This window comes from Ustilaginoidea virens, chromosome 4 (genome assembly GCF_000687475.1).
Source record: "Ustilaginoidea virens chromosome 4, complete sequence".
Classification (NCBI taxonomy): Eukaryota; Fungi; Ascomycota; class Sordariomycetes; order Hypocreales; family Clavicipitaceae; genus Ustilaginoidea; species Ustilaginoidea virens.
This window is the reverse complement of record NC_057319.1, coordinates 3,785,988-3,808,216: the sequence shown is the minus strand read 5'-3', so window position 1 is coordinate 3,808,216 and position 22,229 is coordinate 3,785,988. Positions and strand designations below refer to the sequence as shown.

Genomic DNA, 22,229 nt, shown 5'->3' with positions numbered 1-22,229 from the left:
CCTTTTTTTTTTTTTATATTTTTATACTTTTTATTTTTTATTTTGGGTCTGGGGAAATTTCACGATGGATTGCCTTGAAAATCGGGTGGGCGCTGCTGAATGCCTGCCCTTGGTAGGTCAGCTGGGCTGGCTCCTTCCTTCCGCACCCGTTTGCTGCGAGATTGCGACAAGGTACCGAATTGACATCGCCCAGGATGCAGATACATCAGATCGGACCTGCTATGGAACCAAGATAAGGCACCTAGGCAGAAGGGGCTAGGAAGGGGATTAAAGAGGGAAAATGCACCATGAAATGTCCTAGTAGACGGCGCAGAGCGGCAAAGACATCGGAGCTGACCAAATAAGCTGTTTGAACAAATGGGCCAAATGTGCAGGCCATTTCTTCACAAGGAAAAGGGGGCAAGGCTTCGTGTACTGTAGGTACCGTACCTCCTGGGCAGGAGGGTCTTGCCATGACGAGGGCTGGTTTGGTCGTTCGGACTCGTTCCCTTCTCCCCCGGCTGCTACATACAAACCATTTTCGCCACCATGATGCCCATGATGCTTGCGCCAGGCGTCCGTCTCATCAATGCAGGTGCACAGATCCCCCAACCCCTCGGTAACCCATACTGAGATCTGTATGTAAGATCTGTACACCGACACTGGAATCCGTCAGAAAATTCCGCGATGCCACGAGACAAGTTGCTTGATGAGCAATGGATTCTCGTGCGCCAAACTCTGAAGTCGGATCTTGTTACTCTGGTTGGCAAAGCTAGTCTGAAATGAATTCCTCGGGCTTCCCGTAGCCAAGAGTCGGGCTCGTGTGATGACCCAGCACTCCAGGCGAACTTGCTGCTGCTGAGAGCATGTGAATGCATTCGACATGACGGACATGACGGACATGACGGACATGACGTTACTGGACCCGATCACTGACAATCACTCACAGGGCCGGATAAATTGCGCTACGAGATGGAAAATGTGGTCGTTTGGAATCCTTGGATGCGGCGATTCACAAGGCACCACCAGCTCTGTCAGTGGGATTGCCACTGCAAAGTGACGGCACGTGTTTCAAACTTCTTGTGCAGTACCAAAGATATGGATGGAGTACGGAGTAATGTGAGTCAACTAAATCTGGCGTGCGTTTGGGCATTGAGCACTGTGCACTGTGCATTGTGCATTGTGCATTGTGCATTGTGCATTGTGCATCGTGAACAGGGATGCGCAGTCTGGAGTACTCGGTACGAACTGTAGAGTGCTCGTATGGGTTTGGGCCAGGTAGACTCTACTGCCAAGGGTTAAGCCCCGCTAGGCACGACCTAAAACATTTGTCCCAACGGGGCATTTCCCATCTCTACGGAGTAGTCATCCGTCATCCCTGCAATGGATCTGTATCACGGGGGAGCGAATCGAGAGGACCGAATCGATGAGAGTTAGTCAGCATTCTGTAAAATGCTTGTTTTTTTCTCTTTTGCTGGCTGGCAACGCTATTTAATTGATCTCGCACGCGCATCGTTAGCTATATGAAGCAGACATGGCACAGCCGGAGCTGGGATGCATCCCAGTTGCGCCGACGTGCGGTACTCGGGCGCTCACACCAGACTCAACCAGGCTTAAGGAAGAAAGAGAAAAAAGAAAAAAAAAGGATAAAATAAATGGTGGCTGCATTAGACGGGATTAGCCTCTGCCACACAATCACACGACTCTCTCCCGTATTGACGAGTCGAAATAGCACACGCGACATGGCCTCGGGAATGCACGGCCATTGACAACATCCTACAAAAAGGATGCGATGCAGAGCCTATCTATGCCTGCTGTTTGTTTTTGTTTGCTTTTGGCCTCCGGACTCTGGATTGCTCGTTTGTTAGCTGTTCTCCTCTCGGGCTCTATACGTCGTACCTTTTGCCTTCATCTCCCATCTGCGGCGAAAACTGCCATCAGGCTCAGGCTCAGGCTCAGGCTCAGGCTCACGACGCTTTTGGAAACGCCGCATGGAGGGCAATTATCCAACGCCACTAGTGTTTTGCATTGTAGTCGGACAACATCGCCTGCGAATATACGAAAGTACAAAGTACACTGCACGGATATGCCACTAACCAGCCCGCCTGGCGTAGCAAAGGTTGACTGGCCTACGGGGTACTCCGTACTGATGTTGCTTTCGACAAAGCATGGGCGGCGAATTTGCGAAATGCCAAGGCAGCCTGGGAATCAGAGAGGGCCAGCGCAGGAAAAGCAAAGCCGCCATGCCATGCCCATGCCGGCCCAGTGGCAAAGAGAGCCTCGCCCTCGCATGTTGGCAGATAATCAGCAACCGTTCTCATTTGCTGACTTGACTGACTGCTGGCTGATTGCTGGCTGATGCCTGTTTCTGGCGAAAGCTCGTGCGCTCCCCTTCTCTTTCAGCCATGAGCCACTTCGGTGTGCCTGAATGCTTCGCGATGCGACTTTTCGGTGTGACCTGCGCGGACCCGAGATGCAGAAAGTGAACACATGCATCTCACCGTAACCATATCCAGGAGCAGAGTGAGTGAGTGAGTGTAGTGAGGAGTTTGGGTGTTTGGGTGTTTGGGGCTTAAGGAAGAGGGAAGGGGGACAAAGCTCTTTAATTCGTTTTTCGCCATTGCTTCTTATGCACTGCACAATCTAGCGACGCTCCGACTTGTTGTCGTTTCAAAAAGAAAAAAAAAATAATAATAATAATAACGATAAAAATGGGTCGGCCGGCAAACTTGGTCGGATGGAATCTGCGTGTCCTCTTGGCACCCTCGCTTTGCAAAGCGTCCACGTCGGGATTTGCATCAGCAAACTACTCAAACGCGGCCGTCAGCGCCCATGTTCACGTCCGTTTCTCTTCACGACCGCTCCAGGCGGCCGAAAACACTGAAACACGCCCAGGGGCCACAGAGGGGGCCATGGAAACCAAGGAAAAATGCGTGTCCCAAGGGGCTTCGTCAAGGCGCGATACGGCAGGCAGCAAACTCGATGTACCGAGCACTCCGCGACTCCGTGACTCGGTACACCGGACCATATAATAATGGTAATAAACACCAGACACGCACACACAGACGCGCGCGCAGCAGGAGGCGTGCCCAGTGGCCCACGCACGTAACTTACCGCGTAGATGCGCAAAACGGCAACAGTGACGCGGGATGCGGGCGTCATTTTGGCCGCCAGATGCACGCAGCGCGGCCAGACTCCCTGCAGCCAGACGCCCGGGGGGGGCGCCAGCCTGGTTAGCCCAGAGCCAAAACAAGGCGCCCAGGTCTTGGCTTGGCTTGGGGCCGCGGCCGTGTGTGGTCGTCGTGGTGTCGTGGTGTCGTGGTCGTGGCCGTGGTCGTGGTCGTGGCCGTGGTCGTGCTGCGTAGGTACATGTACCTACCTTATGAGGTACCTACCTAGGTATACACTGATTCCCACACTGGCTGGTTGTGCAGGCGGTAATCCGTACGGAGTGCGCAGACGCCTTGCTTGCAGTCTGGTTCCTTCCCAGCCTCGCTCTCCCTCCACTCAAACCACCCCCTCTCCAGCCCCGTCCAATGGGACCGACGGACATACCCCCAGCTTGTCTGCCCACCAGCAAAAACAACAAGTAATGGCCCCAAGCGGTACGTCTGCAAGTCCTCTCGGTACTCCTTGGAGCCCTGGCACTCCGCGCTCCGTACCGGTACCGCGTCGACTCGTCCTTGTTCCCCGCCCCGCTACGCCCCGCCCCTACCCTCCCCTTCCCCTTCCACCTCCAGCCCGCCGCACTCCTGCACGCCCATTCTCACCCGCACCGCAACGCAACGCAACGCAACGCAACGCAACGCACCCTCGCCTCGCGCGCCCGAGCAGCATCCTGCGTCAAGCGTCCGGCGCTGGTAATAGCGTTAGCCCACTGGGCGCTGGGCGTCACGACTCGCGACTCACGGCTCACCACCACCCAACAGCACCTGGCCATCTGGACATGAGTCTGGACGCCTTGGGCAAAGGCAGCAAAAGCCCGTTGCCTTCCATGCTGCCAAAGTACCTCAAGTCCCTAGGTACCTTGCCTTGGTTCCCAGGTACCTAGGGTACCTCTTGGCCTGGTGCCGCCCCTCACCCTCATTCGAGACTGGCGAGGCGAGGCGAGACCGGGTTGGTAAAACTAAATAACCACTCGTGAAAGCAAGGCAAATAGACAAACGACCAAGCCTTTTTCCTGTCCCTCCATGGACCACTCCTCGCCTCTAGCTTCTTTTGGACTCCTCTGCCCTCACAGCCGGTCTCGTCCTCTTTACCTCAGAACAGGGGCCACTGCGTACCTGCGGCTGCGATTGCTTCGCATGTGTGTACCTACCTTGGTCAAGTACCTCACCGAGCACTCCGTCGCAGCTTTATAGCCCGGTCCCCAGCCTGGTCAGTAAGTACCTGTTGCCCTGTACAAGAGCACACAAGTGACTGAGTGCTTGCTGGGCGAGGCCTTTCTTTCTTTCTTTCTTTCTTTCTTTCAGTCTTTTTTTTTTTTCCGACTCTGGATCCTCCTATTTGGTTAAATCCTTCTCTCCTCCAATCCTTCCTCCTCACCTCTAACCTGCTTCTACCTTTCATCCCACTACCTCCTCCTCCTCCGCCATATTTCTCTTCCTCGTTTCCTATCCCCTCAATCCCTCATCCATTGTGCCTCATCCTGACCCGTTCAAACCAACAGGTTGGATTCGTCTGTGGCAACTGGACTGAGGAGGATCCCGCCGAATTCGACCTTCTACACCACGACCACCGCTCACCCCTCATGGTAGCTTGTTCTACTCAGCATCAAGGATAGGAACAGGAAGCTCTCCTGCCGCCAAGCCTCCGAAACGACATAATAAAAAGAGAGGGATCTAGTATTATATACCGAGTGGAATTGCAAAGTACCTTGTCTGGTATTTTTCGTCTCTACCATTCCGCCAATTCTCTCGTGCCTTTTTCGTTTTTCCGCCTAGCGCCCTTAGTCTGTCGTTTGCCCTACGCTCAACATTCCTCGGTGCCGAACCGAGGAATTCTAATACAGTCTGTCCTGTCTACTTGCTCACTCCCTTCCTTAACCTTCGAGTCGAGAACTTCACAAGCAGCGTCCCTTGGAATTGGGTCCATTTCGAAGTTGGCATTGGTCGTGTCGTCTCCTTTCTTTTTTTTTTTTTTTTTTTTTTTTGCTGTTGTGAATTTGGTTGCGGGGACGAGGATATCCTTCGTTGCTCTTCACCCTGGACCGCCCATTGGCCCTCTCTGGTCGGTTTGGTTGCCGAAGAAAAGGTGTGATTCGACCTTTGTCTCTACTCGGCGGCATTGCGTCGCTCAGGCAATCTGCTTCCAACTCGCGTGCTGCAAATTGTAGAGCCCGAGTCTCTGCACAAGTCCCTGCTACTCCGCACCCAGTAAGGATTACAGGGTCTGTTATTGGCCGATTTAGCTATTAACCTGTTCTGGGGTGATTGGACTGCTTTCTCGGTTTACATAGATCCTTCTGTGTATGGCGACTTGTGCATAGTTCGGTCGACATACTGGGCAATCGTGTCTGGAAGCCATAGGTATGTTTATTGTGGAGTATGTCTCCCAACCATTGATTTCAATCATACCTTGGTTTGCTAATCGTGTAGAACCTGCAGTCAATTAAGCTGCATGCCGTGGCCTCTCGTCCCTCACAACTCGGCCTTCTCCACTGTCGCGGTCAACTTCCATCCTAAGAATTCCCCGTGTGGGAGACGGGAATTCGTTGGTCCCACCTAATCGAGGGACTCTTGTCTCAACCACTCCGTCTCTTTGCCGTTCACGGTAAGCCATCCCTTTCCCCCTTCTCCCCACGGAAAAGCGCCCCCTCTCCCCTTTTTGTCTTTTCATGGGCCTTGCTTCCCTTGAAATATTGCTGGCTCCCCTCTCTCAATTGACTGCATTCCTTGTGCAAGCCCATAATCCTCTAGCCAAGGGAGTGACCACAACCACGAGGGATGCCAATCAACCATGTGTTCTGCGCCACCTTGATCGGAAAGATCTAATTGTGCACTCGGTCTCACATTGCTAACGAAGCATTTCCATAAGATACAGCTCAATCTAGCGGGATCTGTTCTTCAACAACCCCTCGTCCAATCCGGCCTTGTCTTTTTTTTTTTTTTCTTTCCCTTCGTCTCTGCAACCTTTGGAGCCCATGGTTCTGGTTTCGTCTCCAGCTACAGTCACTCTTTTCTGTTAATTTTTCCACCACGCTCCTTTTTTTCCCTTCTTTTTAATACCATAATAACCTAATTGCTGGCGCGCGTTTCGCTCCTTGATACGCGCCAAATCTCGCTCTTTATCGCATTGTCTCCGACCTCGAGATTCCTGGGGAATTTTTAATTCAGTCCCTCTTTGACTTGAAGGTGAATTTATGATTCAGCATCTTTAGCCGACGAGACACTTTTGTGTTGGTAACTTGGACCATTTGGCGAAACTCGTTCAACCGCAATACAGCCGGCAACACATCCATCATGGCCTTTCATGATGCGCACGAAACCTTCTTCCTAGACTGTGATGAATCACTTCACGCACGCATCGACGCTCGTACGGCCGCCAAGATGATTGCAAGACACAGACAAGACATCATCTCGGGCGAATTGTCACGGCTCGCTGGTGAGGAATACTTGGAGGACATCATGCAGCACATGGGACAGATGGAGGCAAGTTTTCTGTCAACTCTCGCCGAGCACTCAATCCTCCCCCCTTCCCCAATTTGTGCCCCAGTGCTGACCTTGGCAGCAGGAGGAGACTCTTCCAGACGCCAGCCTGATAGACATGCAACGGGAGATTCAATGGTTTATGAGGCCATACCTGATCGATTTCTTGGTTGAGGCTCATGCAGCCTTTGCCCTTTTACCAGAAACCCTGTTTCTCACCGTCAACCTCTTGGACCGCTACTGCTCGAAGCGAATTGTGTACAAGCAGCATTATCAGTTGGTTGGCTGCGCCGCCTTGTTGATTGCCGCCAAGTATGGTGACAAGAAAGACCGTGTTCCGCAGATTCATGAACTGAACAATATGTGCTGTGGCCTGTACGACGCAGGCATGTTTACGCAAATGGAGATGCACGTTTTGAACACGCTCGAATGGACTATTGGTCATCCCACGGTCGACTTCTTTTCGAAATTGATGATCGCCGAAGAGCACGACGACCGAGAGGTGGAGCAAATGGCTGGCTACCTCGGCGAGATCGCCTTGTACCACAGAGACTTTGTTTCAACGAAGCCATCGACAATGGCCCGTTCATCACTGGCACTTGCAAGAGCCATTCTTGGCCGTCCAGAGGCGCACGACGGTGACTGGAACCACTTGGAGAACCTCACCCTGCTCACGCTTTCGCAACACCTCAACCAACCGTCTCCGACTCTTGCCCGCAAGTACTCGACACCCAACATGTCCCGAGTTTCGCAAAAACTGGCCGACTTCATGGCCGAGCAGGCGGCCATGGCCGCACGGCATGCTCATCCACCGTCACCGCCAACCGAGGTGACCTCGAAACAGGCCGACATCTACAGCACGCCTCAAAAGGGTCACGGTGCCATGATTGGTTTCCAAGGCTACCTGACACCTCCGATAACTCCTGATGGCGCTTGTTTCGGCATCGAAAACCACAATGGAGGCAGGGATACCTATGCTATGCCCCCACGCTGTCCCGTCACCCCGACACCTCAACATCACCACACGAGCTATCCACAACAGGCACGACAGTATCTGATGAGCTTCCCTATGCCCTATCAATCACACGGGAGCCATCTGCAATGAGAAGATTGGTGTCTATGTCACCACCTCGCATCCCTGGAACTGCATGGGAAATCGGAAAGGATGGAGCTGCCTACGATTTACCACTTTTTATTTTTTTTCCCCATCCATATTTTTATAAGACTTGATCTTACATCAACTGTTTTTTTATATCCACACATCACGGCATTTAGCGGTTTGCTTTTTTTTATTTGTTTCCTTGTGTTTTTGCATCTGGACTTGTGTGATTTGGAAAAGAAAATATCCTCGACAAGTCTCGCAGGCAGCAAAAAATGGCACCCTGACTCATCCCTGTTTTTTACGTTGACTCTTTTTTTTTTATTCTTTTTTATTCTCGTTTTTTTTTTTTTTGTTCCCCATGCTTTGTCTCTCGTGTCATGTATATTGCATGCTAGATTCCGACAGCCCCTCTGTGGATGGACCTGTCGCATGACAAAGGGGACAGAGGGGAAACTTCAGATGGGCCCGAGGCTGGTATAGGATTGTTGGATTTGATGCGATTGGAAAAGGCACTGAAGAAACCAGCCAGCCAGCATTTACACACCAAAAAAAGAAGAAAAAAAATTATCCGGGTCAAGGAATTGGCCGGACAGAACTGGCCAGCATGCAATATCGAGGGCAAGGGAAAAGATGTGATGGGGCGACGAGCAGATATCAGGAGGGGGGCCTGTCGGCTGTCTGTCTGCCTCTTGCTAGGAAGTTGGCTGAGCGGATGCACAGCCTTAGACTTGGGGTGTCGGGCAAACGGGTTTGGAACGAAGTTGTACAACCTTATGAAGAGTCTCGGCAAGGGTTGGGGGATTGGGTGAAAATGGAAAAGATGCAGTGCAGTTAATGGTTGGGACGCCGGGTCCCCGGGGCCCATAGATGCCGCAAAGGCGGGTCACGCTGTCGGCAATTGACAGTGGCGAGAAGAAGTAGGCACGGCACATGTTTCTTGTACATGGAAACGAGGACTCTGACCCTGAGACGGGGGTTGGCATATTTCAGACACCTAGCCTAATCCACACGCAGACATGCTTTGTCCAGCCTTTGTGTGCAGTTTGTGTGCAGTTTGTGAGCAGTTGTGTAGGCGGACAGACGATATGGGAGCAAGTCGAGGTTTGTCACGTCATTCCAGCAGCATCGTGGCGGCAGACTGACTGACTTGGTGGTACCTAGGTGCCTACTAGGCAGGAACCTGATGTCTGGTCCTCGGCGGCATGGGAAGTCGACGGGGGGCACCTGAGGCAGGTTTTTGGAAAAGGATCGCGATCAGAAATTCCTCCCCGACCTCCCGATTTGAAATAGCCCCCAGCCCTGCATCACGCCAAGCACTCACTTTGCACGTGCCCCAAGGGAGCCAAGTGGAATGTGGTCCCGGCCGCGTCCCGGGGGAAAGAAAAATAATAATTGGCAGCAACACACAGCCCGGTGGCTCGGCTGATGGCATGCAAGAGGCGGCGCTATTGGCGTCTTATGGCTGGCTGGATGCCAAAGGCCAGGGAACAAAAAAAAAAAAAAGAGGCACGGCATCTCCCTGTAGGGGCTGCAGATTGGGTGGGGGTAAAAAAAAAGAATTCATCATTTGAACCGTGACCATGCAAGTCGCGCTGCGCTGGTCAAGACACCCCTAACCGGCCAAACCATGCAATGAAACAAACAGCGGGACACAACGACTTTCCGCACCCCCCCCCCCCCTTACCTTCCAAACACACACAGACACACACAGACACAAACCCCTTCAGGACAGGCTCTAGTATCGCTTGCCATCCCGTAGGGTATCCGCAAACTCCTCCAGGGGACTCCGGATGAGCTTGGTCTCCTTCCACAGATTGGGGGTCAAGAAGCCGTACGTGTTGGAGACGGCGACAAAGACCGCCTTGAGGGTGTTCTCGAGCGTCTTGGTGGAGCCGGCGGACGAGGTGTAGGCGTCTTCCACGCCGGCAAGTTGCAGGAATCGCTTGACGGCGGGGGAGGCGACGAGGCCGGTGCCGCGGGGGGCAGGGATAAGCTGGGAACAAGAGTTAGCCTCGCACCCCTCGGGGAGTTTTGCTGCTCGGGCAAGTGCTCCGCGCATCGGCCGACCCGGGGCCATATATATATATATATATATATAGCCAAGAAAGCTGCGAGGGGACAAACAACTTGCCCGCCCCTGGACCGGGTTTCCAAGCCCCCAACCCACAACGCACGACGTCCCCAACGACGCAAAAAGACGGAGGGAGGGAGGGATGGCACAACGTACTCGGACAGTGACGGAACCGCACTTGCCGCTCTGCTTGGAGGGAAGGGAGTGGGGAGCACCGAGGTTGGTGCCCCAGTAGCCGCGTCGGACGGGGATGACGCTGAGCTTGGCGATGATGATGGCGGCGCGGATGGCAGTGGCGACTTCCTTGGAGGTCTTGATGCCGAGGCCGACGTGGCCCTCCGAGTCGCCGATGATGACGACGGCCTTGAACCGGGTTCGCTGACCGGCACGGGTCTGCTTCTGGACGGGTTTGATCTAAAGTCGACGAGAACAAATCTCCAGTCAGCATCGGTGGTTTTCTTTCTCTTGGCCGGGGAAGGGGGCATGGTTCGACGGGTGGTGTCCAAAGCCTCCGCAATCCCGTTTTTCACGCAACGACGAAAAAGCAATCCATCGTCTCTTGCTCGACTGCTTGACGTCCTGGCAGAAACAATGCTTCATTTTTCCAAATCATTCTTTTTTCTGTGTGTGTGTGCGTGTTTCATTCATTCTCTCTGTCACGCCCCCCTTCAGCCAGGATTGCGAGGGCCTTGGACCAACCACCACGCCGAAAACAGGTCCCCAGGGCTGCATGTGTTCATCTCGTTCGCACCTTCATGACCTCATCCTTCAGCTTGGGCAGGAAATTGTCGACAATCTGGAACTCCTTGATGGGCAGAGAGTGCAGGTAGATCTCCTCCATGCTGTTGATCTTGCCAGCCTTGACCAGTCGCCCGAGCTTGGTAACGGGCTGCCACTCCTTCTCCTCGCTCTTGCCGCCTCGTCGACCACGGCCGCGGCCACGTCCACGACCACGGTCGCCGCCTCGGGATCCGAAACCGCCGCCACGTCCACGGTCAGCCATTTTTGATTGATGCGATGTTGACTTTTGTCGTCGAAAGCTTCTTCGGCGCGGGCCCTTGGTGATGGGGAAGGTGGTGGGCGGTGGTGGGCGGTGATGGGTGGTGATGGGTTGTGAGGAGGGTTGATGCCCCGGCTTGCCTGGGGTGAACTTTTTGGCGCGGACTAGTGGGGGGAGGCTCTGGCTAATACTCCCAACCAAAACCTGCCCTTTTTTTTTTTTTTTGTTCTTGTTTTTTCGGTGTGCTTGCTTGGGGATTAGGCGAGCCCTAAACGGATCGTTTGTGGTCAGAGAAACAAAAAGTGGGGCATGGATTCCGCCCGCCAAGGCCGCCTCGGTGAGCGGGTCCGCCTGCGAAATCATGGTTCTCAAGGGCCCTTGAGCAGCGGTTGTCGTGTAAACTCATGCACTCTGATCTTGCCCCATCTGTCTTTTTGTTTAAAGAGGGCCGAATTGCTAAACCCAGAGAACAGCTAACGGATATACTACATAGGATAGTATACTGCTCTCGCGTGATTTCTTTTTTTTTCTTTTTTTTTTCTTTCTTTCTTTTTTTTTTTCACCAAGGTGACTTGACCAGCGAATGCAACCTTTCAATAATCATACAACTGTGTGGAGAATGACAAGCATGATGCCAACCAGTCAAGGCAGGTGAGGGTCGACACAGAACGCCAAAGAAAATTCAGCCAGGCCATCGCAAGGAAGGGCGGAATGACAAACAACATTGCCGATGAAAGGGGGTTTCCGTTGCCAAAGTTGCGCGGGCAGATGGAAACTGACAGGAAGCCACCGATATTGCTCGAGTCTCGACTTAATGCTCCTCCTTCAAGATTAGATTGTCGGACGGGCGGACTCTTTGAGCCCACTCTCTGCGTAGACATGTTTTGTCAGTGTTTCGGTAGGTCATGGGCGTGCTGGTTTCAAACTGGCACGCGCAAGCACCACACTTACGTCCAACTACCGTCATAGACTTTCCGAGACTCTGGAGATGCGTATCCTGCCACTTCCAAACCGGCTTCAATCACGCAAGCAGTGACGCCAGTGCCGCAGGTGGAGATGATGGGCTTGTTCGGGTCCACGCCCTTTTCTCGAAACACAGCTCGTAGTCTTTCGGGCGAGAGATATGCCTTGGTCTGGGCGTCCAGCAAATCACTAAAGGGCAGGCTGGTTGATCCAGGCATGTGCCCGGATGACAGGCCTTCTCTTGGCTCAGGGCTCGCGCCCGTGAATCTGCCCTCGGGTCGAGCGTCAACTATCTGAACGCCTTCGGCGCCCTCCTTGTTGTGGTCCACAGCAGCCTCCTTGACGTCTTCGAAGCTGGCCACTTTGGCGTCGTCGAGTTTGGGAATAGGGTACGGGCAGCAGTCAACGCTGTAGAGCTCACCCGACTCGGTGGGCAGCCCTTCTTCCACCCACAGCCTGAAGTTGTTGAGGATGTGAACGTTGGGATGCCCAAAGATCTTCAACGTCCAGGCCACTCGAGGAGCGCTGAAAATACCTAGCTCCTTGGTGTCGTAGACGACCACGCTGTCTTCCTTCCGGATGCCCAGCTCGCTCAGGGCGGCGGCGAATTCTTTGCCATCGGGAAGCATATGCGGGTAAGGACTCCGTCTGTCGATGACTTTGTCCAGGTCGAAGAAGCGAGCCTTCGGTATGCGCTGCTCTCTGAACACCTCGATACCCGTTCGCCCATCATTGGGCAAAAACCATGCTGCGCAAAGCGGGATCACCCGGGGGTCCGTGCTGATTGAGGAAGGTGGATTCCTTTTGAGAGCTTCGTGCAGCTCTTTGGGCGTCAGCAAATAACTGGACAATTTCCTTGTCGACGCCACGGTTGCGTGCATGTTCATGACCCTCCGAGAGGAGAGACGTATCCAAGAGCTGCGGGCTCCTGCGGCAAAGGCCATGACGGATGGTTTGTTTCAGATGAGGTGAGAGCGGTCAAAGGCGATGGGGCGGGCGTCTGGTCAAACTCTGTCTCACGGTTGCCCCCAGAGACGAGACGTGACCATGGGGCCGAATGACTCTACTGCGCCAGGTCGCTCGATATCGCAGTTTCCCGTACCTATGTTTGACATCCGGCAAGAGAAGAAGAGCCTGAGGTCCAGTCGAAGAGTAGACGTGCGGTGAAAATGATGAGATTTATCAAATGCTGGGAAACGCCGCAACCGCTACGACGATGACGAGAGGGTGGACGACGAAGCGGAGGAGGATGAGGAGGAGGAGAAAGTGCCTCTGTAGAGAAAAGGGTGTGGTATTCGCAATCGGTTCGCAATCGGTTCGCAATCGGGCTCGACAGCTATGGCGCAACGGCTGGACGTTCGAAGCCAGAGAGAGAGAGAGAGAGAGAGGACGAGGGTTGGCGTTGGCTGCGGGCTGGGAGCTTGGGCCATCATCCATCCCCCCACCACCACCACCAACACCGTACTTGTACTTGTACTATACCTATGCCTATGTACCTGATACGAGTGCTCCCGCTCCAGACTCCAAGTCGGTACGAGTACGGGTAACGTGCCTATGTTAACTGCGGAGGGGGGGGTTTTTTTTTTGGCGACTTTGACTTTCGCGACTTTCATGTCATCGCCACCAAACTGTCAACAGCCTTCAGATTCATCTCCCTCTTCCTTCTCCCCTTACTTCTCATTCGTAACCCGCATTCCGTCCGCTTCTTTTTCCTGTCTCTCTCTTTCACCATGAAAGTCACCATCAAGGAGTGGAACGCAGTCGCCACTTGGCGATGGGACATCCCAGAAGACGATGTTTGTGGTATTTGCCAGGTTCATTTCGATGGCACCTGTCCTACATGTAAATACCCAGGCGACGACTGCAGTTTACGTGAGTCGCGTTCCCCTCGCAAGCCTCTTTTCAACGCAAACGGTGGCAGCATCCTTCCTAGCATCCCATCCCCTTTTCTAAGATGCATCTGCAGTGTCTGGCAAATGTGGCCACAATTTTCACATGGTAACGACTTCCATCGCCGCAAAGAGTCCCCCCTTTCCCCCAAACAACAAAGACATTTACTGACGCGTTTCTTGACCAGCACTGCATCATGGAGTGGATTAAGCAGGACTCTGCTCGCGGGCAATGCCCCATGTGCCGACAAAGTAAGTCGCCGCTGACTGCTGTTTGAATAGCAGCTCCATCTAATTCGCTGCAGCCTTTGAATGGGTCGATCAAGCCAATGAGAACACGTCGTCAGGAGAACCGTGATGAGCATGAGCATGAATATATGATTTGTAACTGAGAGAGATCCTACGAGTTGCATAACAACTCGCTGCCACCGATCCTGGTCTTCTCCAGCATGACACGCAATCCATAACCCCTACCTACTCTTTTGGAGCATAGACACCGTCTTTGCACAAGACCACCACCTTTTTGAAAAACCTTCGCCACTCCAACGGATCCCCTTTGTTCTTGACGAACCGCACATCAAGAACTTCGCTTCCGCTGCACAGCAGGTGCTTCTCCACTTGGATTTCGCCGTGCAAGTTTTGCCGTCTACTGTCAAGAGCCTTGACTTTAATATTGCCGACGGAACTGCCGGACAAGTTTGGCGTCACGGGCGCAAGTGGCACGTTCAACTGGTGAAGGGCGTCGCTTAGCATCTGAATCAGGTGGAGCGGCGGAACATGCGAGAAGAATCTCGTCAGAGACTCGGCTGGACAGATATCGCGGAAGCGGCGGGCGTGCTGAGTGAGTGACATGGTCGGGCCGGGATGCTGGGAAAATTGAGACATGGACGGCTCGTCAGCAAGCGCTTCCATTATTATGCGGCGCGAGTCGGCCGAACGAGGGGGTAAGGATGAAGCCGGGGCAGCCATGGAGCGCAAGACTGGGCGTTCCCAATCCCAGTCTCGGTCGATGATGGGGACCTCGGGCTGCGTCGACGAGAAATTTCCAGCATTGAGACCTGTATCCACGCAGGACGAGAATGGTCGCTGCGACGCAGACTGCTGCGCTGGACTGAAGTCGATGCGGAGGCCTTCCAACAATCGCGTGGCAAGGCTGATGGGGTCGGAGATTTTGCCGTCAGAGGTGAGGAGGGGGTTGTGTTGCGTGTACCAAGGGTGCTGGCGTACTTGGCGGAAGCTGAATCGTTTTTGAGCATCTACCGACATCATGCCACGCAAGAGGGAGAGTGCTTCTGGCGGCATCCTCGCCCAAAGTGCATCCGTGCTGTGCCCAGAAGTCTTGACGTACTCGTTGAACTCCCAGCTGTTGGACGACGGCTCGTCCCAGGGCGTGTTTCCCACGAGGAGGACGAAGAGAATGACGCCGCAAGACCAGATGTCCGCCAGATCAGGCGAGTATTTGCCAGGGGGGGCGGCGCTCTTCCTATCATTCCGGCCACAGGCCAAGATTTCGGGGGCTATATAGGGCGGGCTGCCGCACAGCGTGGAGCTCGTCTTCCTCTGACCCTTGTACTCAAACATGGTGGCCATGCCGAAATCCGCGAGCTTTAGATTGCCATCTGACGAGAGGAGGACGTTTTCCGGCTTCAGGTCGCGATGCGCCACGCCCTTGGAATGCATGAAGCTCACGCCACTGACGAGCTGGACAAAGTACAGCTGGGCGATGTCTTGCCGAATCCCGACATCAGCCTCAATCTTGTCGAAAAGATCACCGCCCTCGGCAAACTCCATCGCTATCCAACGCCACACGTTATCCTCTCCCGTGGCAAACCACTCAATGATGTTGGGGTGCTGGCCGACATGCGAGTGGAGGGAAACCTCCATGGCAAGCTGTTTGGCGGATATGCGGCCATGCTTGACGGCATAACCTTTGTGAATAAACTTGACGGCGAAGACGGGGTCGGCGGCGTCCAGAGGTATGGCCTTTTTGATGCTGCGATTGGGGAAGGGGGTTTTTCCCACATGGCCACGTTAGTTTGCGAGCAACGACGCGATAGCAGACGACCAGACGACCCCAACGGAAGAGGGAGCTGGCTAGGAGGGACTGACTGACGTACGATGCGTAGGCTCCTCGGCCAACTGTTTTGGAAATGATGCGAAAGGGAAGATCCCGTGGTAAAGGGTCTAGTTGAGACTACCAACAAACAGCATTAGCTCTCACGGAAGCGCTAGGGACGGGCGTTGGTGGCGAGGATGCCGCCGATTCGAGCATGTCAATACTGCGTAAACTACGTTTTTTTTTACTCTTGTTTGAACCTAGCCCTTGCCGAGCAGGGTGCAACGTGGGTGTTAAACGCTCCACGTGCGTTGTGTCCTTGGGTCTGCAAACGGCGACATCACCAGCGGGCGAGCCACAGCCCAAGGAGTGAGAGAGTACCTATGGGTGCAGGCAGCGCTTGAAAAAGAAAAAAAAGCCCAAAAAAAAAGAAAAGGGAAGAAAAAAAAAAGGAAAACGGGACAAACGCACTCACCATGGCATAGGGGCGTCTGCTCAGTAACTTGAATTGCCCATCAGATATTCCGTACTGTGCCGCAGTCGAAACGGTGCAAAGATGTCCAGTTTGCTCACTAAGCGCTGACTCGGAGAAGGCGGGGGGGGGGGGGCGGCCTTGGAAGGCAGGCACGATGGGCACATCCAATCCGATGCTGAGCTGAGCACGTCGAGAGCTTTCGATTGGCTGCTGTCTTGCTGCGTTGAGGTGAGGTGAGGTCTCGCCATTGAGCCTCCAGCCTCCCCCATGCACACACAAGCGACAAGAGTCAATACCTATCTATTACCTAGGTGACGCGCACGGAGGACAGACAGTCGGTGGCCAACCAGCGTCGACCCAGCCTGCGGTGGCACCGAGTGCTCCGTACTCCGTATTTACAGAGCTCTCGCGAGTTGCGACCGGTCGCGTCCAGGAGCGTCCAGCGGCGCGTGACCGCGTAAAGCTGCAACCGGCAGGTCGGCCTTGTTGGCCTTGTTTGGTTGGTTGGCCACGGCTAGCTGCTAGCTGCTAGCTGCTAGGCCCCAACCCCCCCCCCCAAAATGACGGTGAGGGTCCAGCGCCGCTTGACTTGTTTTGCCGCCCAAGCCGCACGGGTCTGGTCTGGTCCCTCCGTTGCTGCGGCAAAGAAAAAAAACCAAGCGGGTTTCCATCTCACCCAAGGACCGGATATTAAAACACCAGTTGACCTCCAGAATCACCCTCTACGATCCCGCTTGATTCTTTCATCTCAAACTCGCGAATCCAGGCAAGCACAGAAGATTGTACCGAGTACCGTCTAGTGCTTTTTGCCCCTCTCCCACGGGCTCTTTCTTCCTCTTCCCATCTCCAGCTTCCAGATCCAATCTCGACAATGGATTTCGCCATGGGGGATAATCAGAACTCGGCTCCTGGAAGCGTTGCCGCTGCCAAGCTGAATGCTTCGAGAAAAGGTGCCGACTCTCAGAGCGTCACCAAGAGGTACGTGCGGCAAGACAACTACTTGCTTTCGCTTGACGACGGGGCCGAGACCGTACAGCTTCCTTTCCCCCCCAAGAACCGATCGAATGCTGACTGCTGCCGCCCTCGTTCGTTTCCAGGTTGCAGACAGAGCTTATGCAGCTCATGACATCGCCTGCTCCCGGCGTTTCCGCTTTCCCCTCGGCCGACGGCAACCTGTTATCGTGGACGGCCACCATTGAAGGACCCGACGACACTCCATATGCCGGCTTGACGTTCAAGCTGAGCTTTGCGTTCCCTGCCAACTACCCATATGCGCCCCCTACCGTGCTGTTCAAGACACCCATCTACCATCCCAACGTCGACTTTTCTGGGCGCATCTGTCTCGACATTCTTAAGGACAAGTGGACAGCTGCCTACAACATCCAGACTGTTCTGTTGAGTCTTCAAAGCTTGCTTGGCGAGCCCAACAAGTATGTCCCCCCTCACAACGTTCAAGTACCGACACTTCGTTGCAACCAACTGACTGCTTTTAGCTCCTCCCCTCTGAATGGTGAAGCTGCCGAGCTCTGGGACACCAACGCCGACGAGTTCAAGAAGAAGGTGCTAGGACGACACAGAGACATTGACGAGGAGTAGCCCTTGCGGAGCGTCTTTGCGTCTGGAACGTCAGCATTTAATACATTTTCGGAGAACTGGAGTCTTGGTGGCATACCTCGATTGGTTAGCACGGGTTACTGGTTCAGCCTTTATGGCTGCTTGTTCTTTTTTTTTTCTTTCTCTTTTTTTCTTTTTTTTCTTTTTTTTCTGTTGTTTGTTTCCTTAACCAAAGCTTCCCATAGCCGTTCTTGAATGGATTTTTGGTGTGTTTTTGTTGAGATGTTCCAAAGGGTGGTTTCCCTCCAACTGCAGGCAACTAACATTATGTGACGGACCATGTCATGGGTTCGCTCGCTGTAGCAACAAAAGGAAAGCCCTGTACTCTGTACAGCAACTCCGCAATCAGAGCATTTCTAGGTACCCAAGATAGGTAAATGGTGGTCCCGACAGAGCTCGAAGCGAGAAGTCAGGGTTCAATTCGTTCTTATCCGATGTGATGTGAAAGTCACGTCCAGCGTCAGTTTGGATGTCGACACTGCGAATCCCCGGCAGAATGAAATTAGCGAGACAAGTATGGAGAAAAGAGAAAAAAAAGTTTTTATCAATCACAGTTCCGAAGTGTATGTGGGAATTTTTTTTTCTTTCCGCATCAAAAGCTAGAAAAAGCCGGTTGCAACTCCGAAATGCCATGACCACCCCAAGAACCAATCCCAACTTCAAGACACGAATTTTTTTATTCAAACTCCCGACTATTCCTCAACAACAACAGTTGCAAGGCCCTTGGGGTTCTTAACATTCACAGCCTGCACATAGCTGTACAGCTTCTCCTTGGCATCCTCCTCGTCATTTCGTCGTCGGGAAATTCGCACTCGAAGTCTGTAGGGAACGCCCTTGATGCCACACTCCCAGACCTTCTTGTTCAGCTGGGGGTCCAGGCGGACGTCGGAAGTGCCCTGTAAGACGCATGTCCAGTCAGCCCAATGTTTTGCTCTATCCGCAGTGCGACATGTCCGAGCAGAATCATGGCGGAGGTAAGCTATTCGCCGCCAAATTCTCCCCAACGGAGGATTTGAGTTTCGGGAAGCGGTGTCGTGGGAAATACATCGAGAAGTAGGGGAAGCAGTCGTACCATGGCCTGAGTAGCAAAAGCCTTGATCTCCTTGATGGCGCGGGGGGCTCTCTTTTTGAAGTTGACGCCATGTAACTTTGAATGTCTCGTTAGCTCGGCCCGTTCCATAGCTTTTTATCTGATTGTTGTCGGGAACCAGGTATCGGTTGGTGGTTCGTTCGGTTTCATAGGATTGGACGTACTCTCTTGTGGAGGTGGATGGTGTACTCGCGGGCAACGACATCCGCAATGGCGGAGCGCTGAGGCTTGCCGGCGGTCTTCTTGGCGGACGACATTTCTGAAAGTAGAACAGATTAGTCTTCAAGTCGGACTTGCGTGTGTGAATTGCGACCCGTGAGTGAATCAGCACGGCTGATGCTCGAGGCCGGATTGAGGGCAGAGGCACAGTCTCCTTGGAGAAAAACCAAAAAAGGCACTATAAGAACAGAAGAAAGGAAAAAAGAAGGTTTATGTATGTTGGGGCTGCAGTATCGGTTCGTACCTGGGAATCGTCTCGTGAGGTCTGGCGTTGAAGGGGAATGTGATGTCGGAGGGAGTGCCAAATTCCGCAAATTCTTTGTGCGTAGGGCAGGCTCCAATTGTGGTAGTAGGTGGGAGTGGGGGGGGGTAGCGAACCAATCAATGGAAACGGCCCGCAGCTGTCTGGCGGACAAGGATGAAACTCACGTGATACAGGTACGTGCCCGGAGATTGCCTTGGTTGGAAGGCGAATTTTGATTTTAAATTGGTCGAAATGACTGGGAAGGTGGGACCGGGCCAGAGATGGACGGACAAGGCAGTGAGCGGCATCTAACCAGCCAAGGCCAACAATCTATCCACCCAAGTTCCTTGTCCTCGAGGTTTCGCCCGTCACAACTTCTTCTGGCCAACTCGTCGATCGATAAAAGACGCGAAGCAGAAGCGAGCGACTGACGAGCTTCTGCGCAATTGGCGCTGCTCCTCCTCTCGTTTACGTACCGCAGCGATCTGTTTCCTTTTTTTTTTGTCTTTTTTTTCTTTTTTTTTCCTGTCTTTGCACACTCCGGGCCAGTTCCTTGGGACTCTGTCCCTCTCAGCGGTGGTACCAACTCCCAAAAAGAGCGGCATTTTATGGGGGGCATTGGCCAACAATCAATCACTCTCCTTCACTCCCACTCCGACTCGCTTGCCGTCCATCTCCTTGCATTCCAGGACCACACCCGCCTTTCCCCCGTTCATTTCACCTGCAGGATCTAGATTTACGCCCTGAACACGATTCAAGAAACGTCGCCAGAGGAAAACACACGAAACTCGAAACAAGAAGGGGGAAAGATGGTCGAACACCACCCTGCGACGACGCCGTCGCCTCAGCCTGATATGGCGAGAAACCGGCTTCCAACGTTGTTCGAGGTCCTGAGTCGCCGAACGCTGCCGTCTGTTGACCTGTTCTCATTTTACATTTACATGCGAGATCAGCAGAGATCGGTGGACTACCTAGACTTTTGGTACGCAGGCTTTGACAAGGTGGCGTTGCAGAAATGGATCAAGACGAGCTGCTGACTGGGATGAGTGAATGATGCAGGCTGGATGTTGCTCAGCACATGTCGCTGTGTAGGCACTACGTACGTGAGCTGAGACGCTCCGTCCTCGTGGCGACGCCGGACATGGAGAAGACAAACTCCAAGAGGTCGTCGCAAATCCTGGAGAGCATTGGCGATTTGGAACCACGCCCGGCGGGACCTTCGATGTACGCGACCGAAAAGGAAAGAGACCAGGACGCCCAGATGTCGGCTTTCCTTCGCGAGGACCAGGCTCATCATGACTCTCCTCACAACGGGGTAGGCATGGCCCGCCCTAGTCCTCAGTTCGGCACCCCGCGCGATGTCACCGATTCAAACTCGCCCAGTCACACTGTCGCGCGGCAAGACATCAGAGCATCTGCTGAGAAGATTCTCTACACGTTCCTGCTCCCCGGGGCTGAACGAGAAATCGTGCTGCCCGGTTCAATCACCCAGGACGTCACCACCGCCATTGAGGAATACGGTCGTGATGATCCAGAGGTGTTTGACGTCGCCAAAGACTATGTGTTTCAGGCCATGGAGCGGGACGCCTTTCCTGGATTCTTGAGGATGAAGGCGCTTGGTAATCTGATCCCCCCGACTCTGGTGATGCGTCTCATCATTGGCCTCGTGTCCATGTTTGGCGCCTTCTGGACCGCCTTTATCCTCATTTTTCTCGACGAGGACCGCCAGACCAGATGCTGGGTAAGTGGAGAGTATTCAAGAGGGCGCGATTTGAGCTACCCCAGAGTTTGCTAATGATGCGACTTGTTCCAGCTCATCCTGCCATTTACTGTCGGCATTTATCTGCTTTCTTCCTATCAGTACTCGCTAGACCCCATCATGGCCCTCATCGGCTTCAGCGAATACACGCCCTTCAATTTCTCGCGCATTCGCGAGCCATATGTCCGCCAACTCCTTGCCAAACGAGCGATGATGGTCTTGGCTGTCACCATTCTCATCGACGCCGCTCTTTGTGTTCTCTTTATCCTTGTACCAGGCAAAAGACTGTGAAGTTGATGGCCCTTTTTTTTTTTTTTTTTTTTTTTTCCCATCTTCCATCTTTGCCTTTTTCATTCTCATTTCGCCCCAGACCTCTTTGGCATTCCCAGATGCACAGTGTTATTGGCTTGCTACCCGCCTTTTTGCAGCCATCTCTGTGAAGACAGAGGTTAAGGGATTCTGACGACGACGACGAAAGCAATGATGGGTAAACAAGGTATTTGTAGTAATCTTGACCCCCATCACTCATAGCTGTTTTGGTCTCCTTGTTTCTTTTGTCCTTGGCTCGGGGTTGCGGCGTCTGGCAATTTTTCTTTGACTCGATCAGCGGAACACCTGTTTTGTCCTTTCGTTTCATCTTGTCTTGTTTCTCTTTCTTTCTTTTCTTTTCCCCTCTTTCCTTCTCTGCTCTTTAATCGTCTTCTCTTTTTGCTTTTTTTTTTTTTCATCTTCACTAAGCTATGTTGCCTCCATTTACACTCCTACTTCGGCACCCAATGTACTTTTCATACTCGGCTGGAAAGCCCTCCTTTCGTCATCTTCAGCGCTTGCGTGCAGTGAGCGTGTCTAGGTGTGTATTTGATTCAAAGCAATAGTGACGTGGTTGGAGAACATGCAAATCTAAACGAAGAATCAACAGTCGTCTTATCGTCTATCATGAATTATGCTTCGTCTAAACTGTATACTTCTGATTCAAAACGTGTGTGGGAAAACTAGCCCGCCATCCATAACCGGTACTTGCAGATGGAGCTGTAACTATACTGATCCCTCGACATACCCCCCGAGAGGAGAGGGGGGGGGGAGGGGGGGGGAGGAGGAAGTGGGAAACGGCTCTCTGTATG

General features: G+C 53.2%; 8 protein-coding genes across 8 annotated transcripts; 4 read left to right on the top strand and 4 right to left on the bottom strand.

The window, feature by feature from the left end:
* Positions 1 to 6,440: 6,440 nt before the first annotated feature.
* On the top strand, positions 6,441 to 7,731 carry UV8b_05473 (uncharacterized protein; the record flags this gene model as incomplete). The annotated part of the gene is made up of 2 exons (XM_043142970.1): positions 6,441 to 6,629; positions 6,712 to 7,731. The coding sequence occupies 2 exons, from the start codon at positions 6,441 to 6,443 to the stop codon at positions 7,729 to 7,731; spliced, it is 1,209 nt and encodes a 402-aa protein (XP_042998903.1).
* A 1,732-nt stretch (positions 7,732 to 9,463) lies between these two features.
* On the bottom strand, positions 9,464 to 10,802 carry UV8b_05472 (uncharacterized protein; the record flags this gene model as incomplete). The annotated part of the gene is made up of 3 exons (XM_043142969.1): positions 9,464 to 9,721; positions 9,956 to 10,213; positions 10,551 to 10,802. 3 exons carry the CDS (start codon positions 10,800 to 10,802, stop codon positions 9,464 to 9,466), a joined length of 768 nt encoding a protein of 255 aa, XP_042998902.1.
* An 808-nt stretch (positions 10,803 to 11,610) lies between these two features.
* UV8b_05471 (uncharacterized protein) lies at positions 11,611 to 12,706 on the bottom strand (the record flags this gene model as incomplete). The annotated part of the gene is made up of 2 exons (XM_043142968.1): positions 11,611 to 11,668; positions 11,751 to 12,706. The coding sequence occupies 2 exons, from the start codon at positions 12,704 to 12,706 to the stop codon at positions 11,611 to 11,613; spliced, it is 1,014 nt and encodes a 337-aa protein (XP_042998901.1).
* A 786-nt stretch (positions 12,707 to 13,492) lies between these two features.
* UV8b_05470 (uncharacterized protein) lies at positions 13,493 to 14,009 on the top strand (the record flags this gene model as incomplete). The annotated part of the gene is made up of 4 exons (XM_043142967.1): positions 13,493 to 13,634; positions 13,729 to 13,760; positions 13,840 to 13,903; positions 13,957 to 14,009. 4 exons carry the CDS (start codon positions 13,493 to 13,495, stop codon positions 14,007 to 14,009), a joined length of 291 nt encoding a protein of 96 aa, XP_042998900.1.
* A 116-nt stretch (positions 14,010 to 14,125) lies between these two features.
* On the bottom strand, positions 14,126 to 16,185 carry UV8b_05469 (uncharacterized protein; the record flags this gene model as incomplete). Its single annotated transcript, XM_043142966.1, has 3 exons — positions 14,126 to 15,644; positions 15,769 to 15,845; positions 16,183 to 16,185. 3 exons carry the CDS (start codon positions 16,183 to 16,185, stop codon positions 14,126 to 14,128), a joined length of 1,599 nt encoding a protein of 532 aa, XP_042998899.1.
* An 868-nt stretch (positions 16,186 to 17,053) lies between these two features.
* Positions 17,054 to 17,778, top strand: UV8b_05468 (uncharacterized protein; the record flags this gene model as incomplete). The annotated part of the gene is made up of 3 exons (XM_043142965.1): positions 17,054 to 17,160; positions 17,280 to 17,612; positions 17,676 to 17,778. The coding sequence occupies 3 exons, from the start codon at positions 17,054 to 17,056 to the stop codon at positions 17,776 to 17,778; spliced, it is 543 nt and encodes a 180-aa protein (XP_042998898.1).
* A 710-nt stretch (positions 17,779 to 18,488) lies between these two features.
* UV8b_05467 (uncharacterized protein) lies at positions 18,489 to 19,143 on the bottom strand (the record flags this gene model as incomplete). The annotated part of the gene is made up of 3 exons (XM_043142964.1): positions 18,489 to 18,692; positions 18,869 to 18,943; positions 19,051 to 19,143. 3 exons carry the CDS (start codon positions 19,141 to 19,143, stop codon positions 18,489 to 18,491), a joined length of 372 nt encoding a protein of 123 aa, XP_042998897.1.
* Positions 19,144 to 20,158: 1,015 nt separating this feature from the next.
* UV8b_05466 (uncharacterized protein) lies at positions 20,159 to 21,399 on the top strand (the record flags this gene model as incomplete). Its single annotated transcript, XM_043142963.1, has 3 exons — positions 20,159 to 20,331; positions 20,409 to 21,090; positions 21,163 to 21,399. The coding sequence occupies 3 exons, from the start codon at positions 20,159 to 20,161 to the stop codon at positions 21,397 to 21,399; spliced, it is 1,092 nt and encodes a 363-aa protein (XP_042998896.1).
* Positions 21,400 to 22,229: the final 830 nt, after the last annotated feature.